Source organism: Panthera uncia, chromosome B4, assembly GCF_023721935.1.
Source record: "Panthera uncia isolate 11264 chromosome B4, Puncia_PCG_1.0, whole genome shotgun sequence".
NCBI classification, from domain to species: domain Eukaryota; kingdom Metazoa; phylum Chordata; class Mammalia; order Carnivora; family Felidae; genus Panthera; species Panthera uncia.
The window spans coordinates 60,964,026-60,980,688 of record NC_064809.1 but is presented as its reverse complement, the minus strand read 5'-3'; the positions used below and the strand labels follow the sequence as shown (position 1 = coordinate 60,980,688).

Here is a 16,663-nt window from a genome sequence, read left to right as displayed (position 1 = left end):
AGGTAATCTGAGAGTTTCACCCTTCCACCTGATTTAACTTTGAAACGTGCTTGTGTGCTCTTGTGAGATAAGGAATTTCAATCTCAGGAACTAGTGTTGGCAAGGAGGTTAGGACTGTTGATTAAAAACAAATCAGACCAAAATGGCGCAGAAAAACGAAGTTCAGAACCAAAGACCAGAAATCGAAAATGTCCGTTTATGAATGCTCTGATTTTAATCTGCCTTCGGCTCTGGTCATTAGTGCATCTGGCAGAGCTTCTTAGTGAAGGAAAGCTTGGCGTGGGGAGACTCAGTGTTTAAATTGGCTCAGAGAAGACACGGAGTGTACAGATCTGCTTTTGTCTCTGAGGGGGTATAATTTCTTCATTCATTTCCCCTTTAACAATTTTTCTCCCTGTGCACTTATGAGTACATTTTAGAGCACATGGAAGTGAGGAAATGACATCCCCAGCTCGAGCCAGCGAGAGTGTGGGTTGGCAGGTATGCCATTGAGATCCCGAATCTACGCCATTTTCTGTCCCAGCTCAGCTTATCCCGTTGATCTCAGACTAGGAGAGAAACATCACAAGTGGTGTTTTCCATGCCTACATGTGAGGTGTGAGGGGTGTTCAAGTCATGGGAGGACTGTCCTTCAACCTCTCACAGTGCAGCATTGTGGTCTTTAGATCTAACTCAGGGTCCCAGTTGAAGATATAATCCTAGGGATTTGGCCACTGTGACTGAAGCTCTGAGAATCAGCTTTCAATATTCCTTACTCTCTCTACCTTTAAGACCGCCCCAAGATTCCTCTTGCCTTCTGCATTGTTCTTACGGAGTTTAGATTCTAGGTCTCATCTGAGGTATAACAAGCGGTCTGTTGTATTGGATATCGCAATGGCAGTAAAAATTCAAAAGTTCCTCTTCAACTATTGAGAGATTGGTCTCAATCTCATTTGCCAGATAAAAAGCTCTCTCGGGTTGGTATTTGTCTTTCCTGTTTTTATACAACATTTAAAATCTTCCATAATGTCAGTGGTTTAGCCACGGGCTGGAACGTAATGGAAATATAACAATGTAAGGATGGGACCAAGTCAAGAGTGGGCTGGAGGTGGCTCCTGTCAGCTCACAAAAGCCAGAGTTCTGATCCTTCTTTGGCATCCACAGCTCTGCTTCCATCCCTGCAGCCTCCACTCTGAGCCGATCTGTCAGTCAGTATCCCGGCAGGAAGTACATGGCACGGCTAACGGGCTGATTGAAGAGTTTACAAAGGGTCCGTTTGTAGTGATAAACAGACCAACATGCAAAGTGACGCCTACTAGATGGCCTAAAGAGGCAAAAGAGAAGACTGCCGCCAGGAGGCAAAGGGGTAAGAACTGTAACCACAGAGAGGAACCCCAGGCAGGAGCTGTGCCTGAAGATGGGTGAACTGAGCCACTGCCAGCAGAGGTAGAGGAGGGAGGGGCTGTAAAACTCAAAGGCAAACACAGACAAGACTGAACATCAGGTAGACTTGAGGACGACTCAGGCAGAATAAGTTCAAGGTACGATTGTGCAGAGCTCAGACAGAATCCTCTTGCCCCAAAAAGCCAAGCTCTGTCTTTCTTCTTCTCACTTGACACTTCCCGTTCTGGTCTCGAAATCATCCTTTGTGGCTTCTGGGTTAGTGTTTTGGGACCAGTTCTATATTCACTTGATGCAGTCTGTATTATCACCATCCTTGAGAGTGTCTAAGGGCTTTTGTAGATTTAAAGTCCCTGATGTTTTAAATAAACCTAAGCCTCCGATTTGCTCAAGTGGAGACTCACCAATCCATTTCCTGTGGACAGCAGAAGTGTTGGGCCACAAAAGAATTGTTGCAATGTACAAAAGCCGCACAGGGGGAGCCCAGGTTCACAAGTTTTTCAGGAAGAAGATCTGAAGTTGTGTGCAACCTTGAGAAATATTTCTCCTAGAAATCATGTAGGAACTCTGGCATTTGTGCTGATTATGGTTATAGCTATTAGTGAAGGGACAAAAGGTCTAAGACATATATATAACGGTTTACAACAGGGGTAGTGAAACCTCCACAGAGTTGTTATAAGGTTAAATCATTATTTAAACTTGCACAAATTTGGGGGCTCCTGAGTAGTGGCTCAGTCAGTTAAGCGTCTGACTTCAGCTCAGGTCATGATCTCACAGTTGGTGGCTTCCAGCCCTGCATCGCGCTCTCTGATGTCAGTGCGGAGCCTGGAGCCTGCTTCGGAACCTCTGTCTCCCTCTCTCTCCGCCCTTCCCTCACTTGTACTCTCTCTATCAAAACTAAAAATAAACATTAAACTTGAACAAATTCGGATTGGTTGCTGTAGGGTTGCAGTTAGGAAGTCACTTGGCCAGATGATGAGCCTAAATCAGTGCCCAGCTCCGTCACTGGGAATTTAGGACAAGCCCCTCACAAGATATGAGGCAGTACTACAGGGCCACATAAAACAATAGGGGACTCTAATGGATTAAATAACTTGTCTTCTTCAATTAAAAAAGAACTTTCACAATGACAGTGATAGTAATATTATTGGATATTTTAATAAGCTAAAGTATTTTAAAAATTAAAATTGAATGTCCGTAAAGTGAAAGATGTTACTTTTCTGGAGCACACAAGTCATATGACCAGGCAAGACAGAGTAGTAATAAGTAGCAGTGAACGGAATCAGAGCAGTGCCGAAGGTGTGCGTATATATTTTTTTAATGTTTATTTATATTTGAGAGAGACAGAACACGAGCAGGGGAGGGCAGAGAGAGAGGGAGACACAGAATCCGAGACAGGCTTCTTCAGACTCTGAGCTGTCAGCACAGAGCCCGACGCGGGGTTTGAACCCACGAACCATGAGATCATGACCTGAGCCGAAGTCTGACACTTAATCGACTAAGTCATCCAGCACCCCAAGGTGTGCGTGTATTTTGATTAAAACACCTCAGTACTGTTGGTCAGTATGGCCAGACCCTTACAAGATGCTCTTGGATGCTCAAAGTCTGAGGACTTTTCACCCCAAATTAATGTTGCAAAAACTGTGTTTCAGAGCGTTACCAAAAGTAAAAGATTTCCTTAGTGGGCAGTCCCTGAAATGGCCGTCGGTGTGCTCAAGAACCCCGACGATGTGTATCCAGCTTTCATCGCTGATCTTTACTATCATAATATATACTTGTTGAATACCAGTTATGTGTGTGCCAGGTATCTAGGTAACAGATTTAAATGAGATGGTGACCGTTGTCAAGGAATTCATAGTCTAATGGAAGAAGCAGACCCATAAGCAGAAGGAAAAAGGAGGGCCTCATAAGTATTCAGCCATCTCGGTTGTCAGCTTGGCAAATGCCTTACTCCTGGGGCCGAAGAGGGGAGCTTGACTGTCATCAGCTTCCCTGAAGATTGATAAATTAGATGCAGACAGCTAGAGCTCAGAGCTGCCAAATACATCTTTAGGACTGAAACATAACTGTGCTACACGTAGAACTAGGAGAACACGCTCTCACCCTAAAGGCACTGTAGCATTTTTCTGTAAACTGTAGAGGTGGGAGAAAATATGATAATGATGATGATGATGATAATTACTATAATGAGGGGGCACCTGGCTGCTTCAGTTGGTAGAGGATGCGACTCTTGATTTTGGGGTTTTAAGTTTGAACCCCACATTGGGTGTAGAGATTACTTAAAAAAATGGGGGCGCCTCGGTGGCTCAGTCAAGCGTCTGACTCTTGATCTCGGCTCAGGTCATGATCTCGCAGTTTGTGAGTTCCAGCCCCATTGGGGCTCTATGCTAACAGCGCAGAAGCTGCTTGGGATTCTCCTTCTCCCTCTCTTCTGCCCCTCCCCTGCTTGCATGCGTGCATGTGCTCTCTCTCTCTCAAAATTAACATTAACAAAATAAAAAATTAAACTTGAAAAATCTTTTTAAAAAAAATTACCATAATGAGTCCCGTTCTCTGCCTCCCTGGAAGGGGACAGCCTGCAGTAGATGTCTGTTTTGAATGGGGCACGAAGGGGTCTTCTTCTCCTGAACGCTCACCCACACCCTGCTGGCCACAGTGCACAGGTGCGTGTGTGTCCTTACCTGTGACATATGCTTTGAGAACTGAACTGAGAGTGAGAAGGGGAAGAGATAAACAAGAAGCTGCCAGGCTAGGCTACACTTGGATTCTAGAGTGACATTTCCTCTGAGGTCAACTAGGGTCCTGAGAAAACCACGGCTCTTGCCTTAGCAGCTTGGTCAGATATGTGGCTGTGCAGATGGCGGTCAGTCAATTCTCTGAGCACCCTAAGAGAGGTGTTGCAAGGTCGTCATCTCTGTGCAGCTCAGGGGCATGCTTCTCCACATTGTCCCAAGGCAGAAAAGAATCAAACCTAACGTCTGTCATACTGAATCTATCACACATTCTTCCTCCAGATGCCATGGGTATCAATATGCTTTCTGTTGTTTTACTGATCATCAAATTAAAGCTCAAAGAAATAAATTTCTGGGGCGCCTGGGTGGCTTGGTCGGTTAAGCGTCCGACTTCGGCTCAGGTCATGATCTCACGGTCTGTGAGTTTAAGCCCTGCGTCGGGCTCTGTGCTGACAGCTCAGAGCCTGGAGCCTGTTTCAGATTCTGTGTCTCCCTCTCTCTCTGCCCCTCCCCTGTTCATGCTCTGTCTCTCTCTGTCTCTAAAATAAATAAACGTTAAAAAAATTTTTTTTTAATTTAAAAAAAAAGAAATAAATTTCTCTGAAGTTGGACGGTTAATTGGACAAATAATGTGTATTATCAATGGCCATATTATCAGCCCTTTTAATCCTGTCTTTTCATGCCCTACTGTAATTTGAATAAGTAAATTTCCATTTGCCTCTATTTTAGAAGTGGAATGCACTTTGTGTACTTTGGAAAGTGCCACAGAGTTTCTCTCCCCCTCCCCCCCACTCATATTTTGTTTGAGTTTCATCTGAATCTATTAGGCTAAAACAAGCTTTAAATTATTAGCCAATTTTGTCACATCTGTAATCCACAAGATACAAAATTGGATTCCCTCCCAGTCTTTTTCATTCTAGGAAATTCAGCCACGTCCATGACATTTTCCCCCCACTTTACAACTTTCTGCTTGGTTGATTGACTTGCAGTTTAAAGAAATACGTTTCTGAATATTTTCTCTCTCTCTTGTCTGAATGCCAAAGAGGCTTAAAGACAAAGGGCATTATGGTCAATTTAATTTGAGAATAGAGTTTTTCGTGAATATTATTTTTCTCAAGACAAAATAAAATACTAAAACTTTATTGAGGTTGGGTGCTGTCTTCAACTGAATGTTTTGAAAACAGAAAAGCCCCCTGTAGGACCAGCCCCCCCTACCAGCAGTATGGAGCCGTGGCCTCTGAGCTCACAACTCACACCTCCGATGATGTGGGGTTCCGTTCACTAAGGGATATTCCGGATGATCCAGCCCACTGAGCCATAAGCCTCACGTGTCTCATTTTACAGTCTCGGGGTGAAAGGGCTGACACCCTGCTCAGGGTGACTCATGGTGTGTTGGTGGCAGGGCCACAACTTGAATCTAGACATCAGCTCCTGGACATGGACTTAATTGCTTGTCTTTCTGTCACCCACCAACATGTCTAGTCTTTTCCTTGTTTTGTACATGCTACATCTTCTCCCTGGAGTGTGCCCAGCTGTGACCTGCCCTCCCATCCCAGCCACAACCACATTTGTCTGCCTCATAAGCATGCATTCCTTTTTTAAATTCAGATCATCACCTCATCAAGATGCTCTGTCTACCCTCTCCCTTTCTCGCATCCAGTTTCTCTCTTGTCCAGTATGTTTATCCATTCGCTGATTTATTCAGCAAATATTTCTAAGCACCCATTAAGTGCCAGGCACTGAGCTAAGCACAGGTCGTGCACCAGTGAACACAGCCGACCAGCTCCCTGCCCTCATGGCTCACAGTCTGCTGGGGAAGACAGACATTAAAGACAGTAAACACGGAGATAAATGTGTAATTACAGCTGGGATGATGGCCATGAAGGAAATAAAGATGCACTTGGGGCCTGAAGAGCCCGGTGGGGGAACAACGAATACATGGGGTTGTGGGTTTTCAGTGTGCAAGTCAGTCTTCCAGAGGAGGCTAGGGACTCTTCCACTCCCCCCTCTCATCTCCCTGTGCCCAGGAGTCCAGAGCTCTGCAGGGGGTGGGGAGTGTGATGGGGAAGGTGGTCCTGCCCCCCTGCAGGGCTGGGAGAAGAGTGGAGGGGGGGTAAGAGTTGGGTGTCTGCTGTCTCCTGACACCTGCCTCCTCCCAACCTCGGCGCTCCCGAAGCCCTGGGAATTCTGTGAGTAAGGGACACAAGCATGCCCACCACAGTGAGGAGGGCAGCCTTTGCTCAGGCAAGAAGGTGTGACACCGGGGATGTGGAAGTGATGCCTCCCTCAAGGTTATCCCAGGGGGACTGTTTTCTGATAACCTTGAAGAGGGGCAGGGAGGTGACTTATTGGCTGTAACACTATCCAGGGACATGGATGATGGCTTGGTTGGAGTTCTGTTTATACTCTTTTCTTCATAATTCTATAGGATTAATAAACAGAGCATACTAAATTCTCTGGAAATTTCTGTGGGACAATATGTGAATTCTTTTGTAAAAAAATATTTCAGCTTTTGACAGGTTTGAAAGAAGTATTCAACTATAGCTAAAAAAATAAAAGTGCATCTATAAAAATCGAACACCAGTTCTGTACTCAGTAATTTGCGGGGAGTTCATGAAGGGCACTGGACAAGACACTCATTCTCTGGGATTCATTTTCAATTTTAGCAAGAAATACGTGCTTTTGATGTCACAGGATTCTTATGTTGGTTCTTTTTTAAATTATGTAAACTTTAAGTTCTTGAGACGAAATGTACTTTGTAAACTCAAAGTGTAATCTAAACTAAAAAAATAGGTTGCAGCTTTTCAATATAATGAACTTGCTACTTTCCTCACCTATTTTTTCCCTCAATTTTAGATGTTCCGAGAAAATATAACATCCTGTTGCATCCATTTCAGTTGAAGGCTTGTTACGAGAGCCTTTTTTTTCGTTTCATCTTTTAATTCTAAAGAAGATGGTTCCGCTAGGTTAAAAAATGAGATTGGAACTTATAGAACTGTTAATTATTTAAGAGAAATCGTCCAGATCACATTTATTCATATGGAATTGCTCTCTAAAATTTTATTACTCTATATGTTATAGTCAGCAAAACAAAGTTCTTAATAAAATCCAGGTGACAGATCTCTCAAGATGTTAAAAATCTTTGTACACTTAAAGCATCGGTAGTTTCTGCTAGGCGGTTTTATTTATAGTTTTAAAATTCTTTTATTTAGTATTTTACAGTTATTAAAGTAATAGACTGTGAAATGTTTGTGACTATAGTATGCAGAGTTCTATTTGGTTTTCTTAAGCTCTTTAAAAAAGAAAATATAATTTCATCCATATATTAAGTTTTGTTTTAAATAGACCTCCTTCAAATGTGTCCATACCATGTATTCATGGAATACAAACTAATTTTTACAGTGTCCATTACAACAAATTATTAGTAACACATATTTTTTTTCTGTTAACTAGAAGTGACAGGAAAGTCTTTACAAGTTAATATACACAATAAATATATATAATATTAGAGAAAGGTGCTTTGTCAATATAATGAATTACTGTAATGATTTTTGATACCAAAAAATTTCATGGAATAAATACTGGCTAAATTGAGTTAAAAATTCCTCAGCTCTAATGATCTCTCATTGGTTCCCTGAATTTTACCATATTTGCATTTAATTTCATTTATGTTAAGCTCCTGGTGAGCTCTGTGTTTAGGTTTTGTGTTTTGTGTTTGTTTGTTTGTTTGTTTGTTTGTTTGTTTTTTTAATGCATTCTATTTCTGAGAGGACAGTAATGTCCTAGTGAGCTGGATTCTATCAAGCTGCTTTACTCTCTGGAAACCAGTTGCCTGGGGGGGACAGAAATTCTGAAAGGGTCCGGAACCAAGAAGTAGGGTTGTTGTAGGGCAGGCACAGAACAAGGAGTGATGGTCACTGATCGTGTTGTGCAATTATCCGATGTTTCTGGGTGGCAAACATGCGACGTGCCAGAGGTTTTAGCCCGAGGGCTTTCTCTGACGAATTCAGCACACTGATCAAAAGGTTTACATTGCCTAATGTATTCATGCCTTCAATGAGAACTTGAGAATGAAAGAGATGGTTAAATGCAGACTGGAGTGAAATTTTTTAAAAATTAATTTGTCCTTCACTGTTGTGTGTTTCAGAGACTGGAGCACAAGGAAGTTTTAGTGGGCTTGTTGTTCCTGGTTTTCCCGTTCATTCCAGCCAGCAATCTCTTCTTCAGGGTGGGTTTTGTGGTGGCCGAGAGAGTCCTTTACATGCCTAGGTAATTATTGCTCGTGATTTCCTCTTTGCGAGACCTGCCCTCTGTCTCCAACACGGATAGTTCCAGAGGGACGGTCCTTTGCGCATGTAACAATTAGGTCCTTGTGGAGCGGAGGTGTTTATTAGCTCAGCTTTAACAACAGCCACAGAGAAGTTTGGGGGAGATCAAGTTCACACATGTACACCCTAGTTTACAATGGCTTACCTCCAGTTGGAAGCTGGCTGGGTAATATGAAGTATTGAGTATATTCAGGATTTTAGCAGCACTTACCACAATATCTATGTTTCATTAAATGTAATTGTAGTAATTTTCTAGAAATATTTGATTTGCATAAAGTTATTAACTATGTTAAGTAGCATGATTGTAATTAACTTCTATCTTTTTCCTTCTTTCTCTCTGTCTCTCTTTGTTCTTTTATTTTAAAAATAGGAACAATCTCAAGAAAACTTGCCCTTGAGAAAAAAATGGTTAAAAATTATAAAGGGTATTCAGCCATGTGTGATTACATAATGCCACTTATCTCTGAATGTTTCAACTGTGCTGCAGCTTGTCTGTTCTCTTGTCTTATTCAAATGTCAGTGTTTCAAGGCCACATCTCTTTTCAGATGTCTGGAAATGTCCCCTAAATGGTTCTGCCATTTATCCATTGTGTAACGTTGAGCAAGATATGAAGCTTTTTTGAACCCAGGCTTTCTCATTTTTATTTTTATATCTTTTTTTTTTTTTTTTTTTTGAGAGAGAGAGAGACAGAGAGAGAGCGAGCCCAGGAGAGGGGCAGAGTAGGAGAGAGCATCCCAGGCAGGCTCCTGTATATGGAGCCATATACAGGGCCTTGAGATCACAGCCTGAGCCAAAATCTAGAGTCCCACGCTCAGCTGACTGAGCCACCCAGGCACCCTGTCTCATTTTTAAAATAGGGATTTTAATAAACTTCCTAAAATTAAGTAGTATCGTGAATGTTATATAAGAATGAACTTTTGTAAAAGGCAGTATCCTAAACCAAAATTTTATAAGGAAATCATTATTTTATTTATTTTATTGAATTAGGAATTTTAATTAACTTTACATTTTATTTTAAAAATAATTTAAATATCAATAAAATTTAGTTTCATTAATTGACATTGAGTTAGAAGTTTAAAAATATGTATAATTAGAAATTAATTTCGTAACGTTTGATTACTCCCAAACCAAGTGCCTAACAGTTTCTCAAAGTCTTTGCAACTTCTTGTTTTGACTTGGTCAAGGAGAGAGGGCAGTCCTTAATTTTCTTTATGTGTCTTTAATACAATTTGGGAAGGAAATGATTTCTTGAAAAATACTGTTCGTTAGGACAAAAATACAACAAATTCTTTGTATTCTATGTTGCTTTAAGATAACAGGCTTATAAAGCCTTGCCAGTAATAGGGGATGTGAAGGGCAAAGGGGACATTGGTATCTGTTCTATATGTTTTTGCTTAGACCAGCTGAAACTGGCTTCAGTCAGCTTTTCTCTGTAGTCCTGAGGATTCCAAGTAGAATCTGTGTTCATTCTTCACTTAACAGGCATTCACGGAACACATTTGCAGGCTGTAGTGGAATCTGAGGCTACAAAAATAACTGAATTTCAGTTTCTGCCCTCAAAGGGTTTAGCTTCGGATAAACAGCAATGAACATGAATTGTATCAAAACTTCTGTTGAACGTCTATTTTGTGTCAGTCACTGTGCTAAACATCTTCTACTTTGTCAGTGAATTCACACTGTTTGTGTAGTGGTTCATAGCTCCCCACTGAAGTCAGGGATCCTCTCACCTCTGAACTATATTGCTTCTCTGCTAGTAACATCTCAGTATTCTTTCTAAGTGAAAAGAAGGAGAAATTCTGAACACAGTAATGTACTTTCAGCTCAACTCCATTTGGTAATTAGGACTTGTACTTTAAGAGTCCTGTGTTATAAATCCTCAGGAATCTGTGAGTCTGGGTGACAAAGAATTGCTTGTGCAGTAAACTTGTCTAATCTAGAGATGAGAGAACAATTTCTGAGGGAATAAAGTACCAGAGTTTATTTTCTTATTTTATTTTTTTAAATGTTTATTTATTTTGAGAGAGAGAGAGCACACTAGCAGGGGAGGAGCAGAGAGAGATAGAGAATCCCCAACAGGCTCTGCACCATCAGCGCAGAGCTGGATGCGGGCTTGATCTCACAAACCAGGAGATCATGACCTGAGCTGAAACCAAGAGTCAGACACTTAACCGACTGAACCACCCAGGTGCCCCAAGGGCAGGAATTTTAAACAAGAAGTTAAAATGTCATTTTTCTGGAAGAGATCTTTATTATAAACATTATGGAAGCCCATAGTATTGTTATCAACCGTTTGTGGGGTGTCCTACTTAAATAAGGGGTTCCTCTCGCCAAGGTAGGCATGTCTCCCTAACGCCTGCAGAATCATGCCTGCTCAGGCTTTTCTTGGGTTGCCATATCTTCAATAGACCTTACTCTGACTTTACTTCTTTTCTTTAAAATAAAGTAGTGTCCCTGCCCTTTTCCAGCTAGGACTAAGCTCATTTGGATTAAAATGAAAGTTCTGAATATGAAGAAGACCTCAGTATTTCCAAGAACAAGTGCCCGCCTCTCAGAAACAACCTGGATTTTGCTGCATTTTGCATACTTGGTGCTGGGTCCTCCAAAATCAGTGTCAATAAGCTGGTCTTCATTTAAAAGATAACTGTCTTTGTCTTTTCTCCCCAAGTGCCTGCATCTATGCATTGCAGTATTGACATTAAGTCATCATTTTCCAAGGGTTTCAGCAGGTCTTTGCCCAACTATTTACTATTCTCCACTGAGATGGGGCCACTGGTCTCTGCTGGGTAAAATCTTTTCCAGAGAAAGTCCCCCATTTTCATACAAAACTGTCAGTATTATAAACTGGCTGTGGTGTAGTCATTAGAGCTGCTGAAAGTTGCCTTGGGGCCACAGAAAATTTTGCACATGCTTCAGGCATCCCTGGGAAAGTGTCAGAACACTGGATGTTGCCTGTTGCATTTATTATGCTTACACATTGGCTTTGGCAATGGTGAAGAACATTTCCCAAGCCTTTTATACACACAGGAGTCTTCTCTGTGGGACTTTCCTTGCATTATCGTCCTTGACAAGAAACAGCCAATTTCCACAGCATTAAGTCTCCAAGGTCTTTGAAGAAAGCATATGCACAGTGTCCTCAGTGGCAGTTTCATAATACACACAGTCATCTTTATGCAGAAATCTGTGTTGTCCCAAAAACTTTAGCAAGCAATAGGACAATAAAGTAAAAAGCTGAATTGGTAATTCTTCTGAGGAAGTTGAACTTCCTACTCATTAAGTGTTTATTTCAAGTTATTTGGAGCTAAATCCTGGCCTTAGATCCCATCCATGAAACCACAGAAGTCATGTACACCCTCACTGAAGCCTGGGTGAGTCCCATCCATCCCAGGAGCTGATTAGGCTATTTTATAAGACGGCCCAGAATGAGTCAGACCAAGTGGTCTTTTATCTCTGCCATTATGCCTAACAATGAACAAGCCACTTGAATCTTCAGGCTTCTGTCCTCCCTCCAACCTAACTTAGAAAAGACCCAAAATATCACCTTCCTCTCACTTGCACTTTGAAATCTATGGATAAAAGGGACAGAAATAGGCTATCCATCTGTCATTGCATGGCTTTAGGGTCAGAGTTTCACCACCAAAAGAAATTGGAATAATCTTTTCTTCTGGTGATATGTGCCTATTTTGTGGATTTCCTTTTTGAACAGGCAGGAGAGTTTGGTGCTTAAATCACTTTTCTAACAGAACTTTTGATCTCTTATTCTTATCTCCAGAGAGGGATATAATTTTATGGCTACTTTTTTGTATTTTATAAAAACCACATTAGAATGCTTCAAAGGACTAAAATTTCTTTGAATCAATGAAGCAGAAATAGTTGTTGAGAGCTCTCAAATGAAGTCACAGGAAGTGATCAGATATCCATTTATATGCCAGATTCAGGGTGATTTATTCACTTTAGCACCAAAGAGCAAATTTCTAAGCTACTTCAAGAAAACATGAATGAGTGGAGAGAAGAAATGGATGGGAATAAGTGAAGGTAGAAACAATATTGTGGATAGCATTGATCAAGAATAATTGCGGGGGAACCTGGGTGGCTCAGTTGGTTAAGAATCTGACTCTTAATTTTGGCTCAGTTTATGATCTCATGGTCGTGAGATCAAGACCTGTGTTGGCTCCGCACTGGGCATGGAGCCTGCTTAAATTTTTCTCTCCCTCTCCCTCTCTTTCTCTAGTTTATAAAATGAAATGAAATAAAATAATATAAAATAAAATACATTATTTAAAAAAATGAGAATTGAGACCACAGAAGGAGAAGTTAGATAACATGTGTTGGAAGAAAGAAAGAAAAATAGGGGCGCCTGGGTGGCTCAGTCGGTTGAGCATCCGACCTCAGCTTAGGTCATGATCTCACACTCCGTGAGTTCGAGCCCTATGTTGGGCTCTGTGCGGACAGCTCAGAGCCTAGAGCCCACTTTGGATTCTGTGTCTCCCCCTCTCTCTGCCCCTCCCCTGCTCCTGCTCTGTCTCTCTCTGTCTCAAAAATAAATAAAAAAACATTGAAAAATTTTTAAAAAAAAAAGAAAGAAAGAAAAATAAAAAATTACCCTACTCTTAGAAAGATGCCATTTCTGTTGTATAATCCCTAAGCTTCTGGACACATCAGACACAGACTATTGGAAAAATGATGACTCCCATTCATTTTGGATTTTGAGAAATACCTTCAAATCATACCTGTCAATTTGAAATGGAATTTTTAATTTTACACAGGTAGCTATTAAAGCAATACTGCAGTATTCCTTTCTCAGAATGCAAAATGAGGAACCATACCCGGGAAGTCGTACTACTTCCGTTATCTGATATTGGGAACCCCTTCTGATAAGCCATATGTGCATAGGCTTCTTCAAACTTCCTGGAGGAGAATGATGATTATTTGAGACTGAATCAAAGTTTCGCCAAATATTAAAATCAGCAGAGCCATCATTTGATATCAACCCAAGCTTACTTTGGCAAATCCAGTAGGAAGAAGACTGAACTGGGAATCAGCATAGCCCCATCTGTCCCCTACTACCTGGCAGCCCTGGGTTGCCCATTTTCCTACCAGTAAAACCAGAGGGTTGGCCTTGCTCAGTGGTCCCCGAGTGTTGCTTAGATCTCTGTGACAGAGTTTTCTTAGGTCTGTGGCCAAATTAGGGGGTGAGGAGAGAGAGAAAGACAATGTAATAAATGTTTCATAAAGTTAAATCCATGCAGTTTTTAAATTATGGAATTACATCTTTCTTATATTTTTGGCATTAAAATATTCTCCTATGACAAGATGATAAGAGCAGCAGGGGTTGCACCCAACTCCCCTTTCTTAGAAATTTTGCAGGTTTGGGAAACCTAAAACTCCAGTAACTACTAGGCTACGTGATCTTGAAGGTCTCTTTCAGCTCCCAAGTTCAAACGTTTTGTGATTGAGAATAATCTTGTGGAGAGTATCAATTTTTTTTTCTGCTTAAGATTTAAAATATTTTTTTTAACGTTTATTTATTTTTGAGACAGAGAGAGACAGAGCATGACAGGGGAGGGTCAGAGAGAGGGAGACACAAAATCTGAAACAGGCTCCAGGCTCTGAGCTGTCAGCACAGAGCCCGACGCGGGGCTCGAACCCACAGACCGTGAGATCATGACCTGAGCCGAAGTCGGCCGCTTAACCGACTGAGCCACCCAGGTGCCCCAACTGCTTAAGATTTTAAACAAAGATTGTTGTCAAGCATTGGAATGTGATCACTTCTGTCTGCTCTTTTTCAACAGGCTGGGCCTCGTAGGGAAAGGGCAATGGGTCCCCTGGGGGGGAAGGAGAAAAGAAGGCAGTATATTTGCCATGGGGACAGGCACTTTGCAGGGCCAGGGGGTGGGTACCAGGAAGTGGTCGGGAAGCACAGGTATGGAGCCCCTACTCTGAGATAATGGGGTGTCCTTATAAGCAGCAGGAATAGCTGATGCTTAGAAGTTCGTGGGGAAAGCATCAAGAAGGAACTTATGTCAGGAGGAAATGGGGCCATGGCAATAAGAGCAATGCCAGACCTCCTTTTCCAAGAAGCAGTTGTACAGGCAGCTTATTAAGAGAGGTTGCAGTCCATGAGAATGGGTCAAAAGTTTGCCCATCCACATGATGTCAGGGAAAGCGGCTCAATTGGGTTGAAGCCTAGTAGAATCTTAACAGGGGCTTGAAGCACCAGTAAGATTGCTCCCAAAGTAACTGATACCTTGTAGAGCAAGTTGAGCCCCTTTGAGGCCATGGCTGATAGGAATGTGACAAGACTGAGTCACTTAAGAGGACATAAGTAACTAGATTTTGATGGGGCCAAGTCACAAAAATAGTAGAAAACCCAGGAACCAGGCAAAGCCAGATATTCGCTTTTTAGCTTGATTTTTGTTTGAAATTCCCATTGTATTATGCATTGGAGAGATGGGAAAAGCACCCTGGGCTTGGCAAAGAGCCACTCTGCCAAAAACCTAAACATTAGGTTGAGAAGGAGTTTTCAGTTACAAGGTCAAGAGCACCTGCTCCTTGAGAACACCTGTGTATAGGTGTGCATATGTGTTGGCTAAATTACCCAAACTCTCTCAATCATTACTTAGTTTTAGCTCTGAATCCATTTTGTGTGTGTGTGTATTTCTATCATGTCGTTTTAAGATAAAGTTCTCTCATAAGGAGAGCAGAGAAAGGAAAAGCGGAAATGCAGTGCACTATTAAATGAGGGGCAATAAATTGATGTCAGCAAATGATCTGAAAAGAAAGAGTGAAGGTCAGTGATACCACTGGAGAAGAAACAGTGGGAAGCTCCAAGATTTGAGTAAAGAAGTAAATAGGTCTTTTTACTTTGGAGAGGTATTCAAATCCTTTTAAATCCAGTGTCTTCTGTGTCCCGCACCATATTTAAAAAAAAAAATTTTTTTAGTGTTTATTTATTTTTGAGAGAGAGAGAGAGAGGGGGAGGGACAGAGAGAGAGGGAGACACAGAGTCCGAAGCAGGCTCCAGGCTCTGAGCTGTCAGCACAGAGCCTGATGTGGGACTCAAACTCACAAACTGTGAGATTACAACCTGAGCCGCAGTCAGATGCTTAACCAACTGAGCCACCCAGGCACCCCTACAGCCTCTAGTTTTAGAACACATTCACTTGAGTCCCTCAGTAAACCCCTCCTTCTTTCCTTCCTGGTCGTGCTCTTCACACAGCCCTGCACAAGCCTGGTGCAAGGACCCTTCCTACCTGGGCACTGCCTTCGAGAGCAGCCTCACTGCACAAGGCCTGGCTTCTAGGTCTCACACCTCTTCTGAATTCAGGTGTCAGAGGGCTGGACGGAACAGTGTATTCTGGCACAGCAAGAGGAAAAGGACAAGCAACCTGACATGAAGATATTCCCACCCTTACTCCATCATATGCTGAAGGATAACCTTAATCAACTTTTGAAACCCAGAGTAGGCTATCACACCATCAAGAAGCCTCCGACTGCATGACAGTGGAGGTGTCTCCCATTGAAGATGGGAGACATGGGGGGAGGGGGAGCAGCAGAAGAGGACAGACTCAGCTTTCTTCTAAAACATGGTGTGGGGCGCCTGGTGGCTCAGTCTGTGTCTCGCTCTCTCTCGGCCCCTCCCCACTCGTGCCCTATCTCTCTCAAAAATAAATAAACATTAAAACATTAAAAAAAAAAAAAACAACTAAAACTGGAGATTGCAGATCACAGACAGAACAGAACAGAGAGAGCCACAGTGAAAATGAAGTGAGCTGAGGGCAGATTGGGTGCTTGTGGGCCGTAGATCACTTGGCCAATCTTCAGGGTGGCCTGGGGCAGGAAAGGAGGGTAATCTTGAGCAGTTACTTGCTGAACTATAATCATGACCTTCATATTACAGAATCCTATTAGTTATAAAAGATGAATGTTTATGTCTATTAAGTCCTAAGTGATGGACAGCAAATGTCTGGAAACCACAATTTGAAAGTAAAATTTGGAGAGTATAATTTGGATTCAGATGAGCCTAGATGGAATAATATATGTGAAAAATACCATAAGCTATGCTAGGTAATTGCAAGTCATTATTTCAGTCTACCCTGTGCAAACGAGGAGTTTGGAGGAAGCAAAGTTGAAGGAGAGTAAAGCAACATAGGTAAGGGTCTCTCCTTCCTTCTTTTCTTCTTCCCCTGGGTCTGCAGCCCTACCCTCACAGGTTAGTGGTCTGA

General features: G+C 42.0%; 1 protein-coding gene across 2 annotated transcripts in view; it reads left to right on the top strand.

Annotated features, from left to right (window-relative positions):
- Positions 1 to 16,663, top strand: part of TMTC1 (transmembrane O-mannosyltransferase targeting cadherins 1) — a 624,031-nt gene that overhangs the window by 512,585 nt on the left and 94,783 nt on the right. For both annotated transcript variants that reach the window (XM_049625225.1, XM_049625224.1), the window contains exon 9: positions 8,260 to 8,381. In XM_049625225.1, coding sequence (XP_049481182.1) covers positions 8,260 to 8,381 — 122 coding nt within the window. The remainder of the gene's footprint in view (positions 1 to 8,259; positions 8,382 to 16,663) is intronic.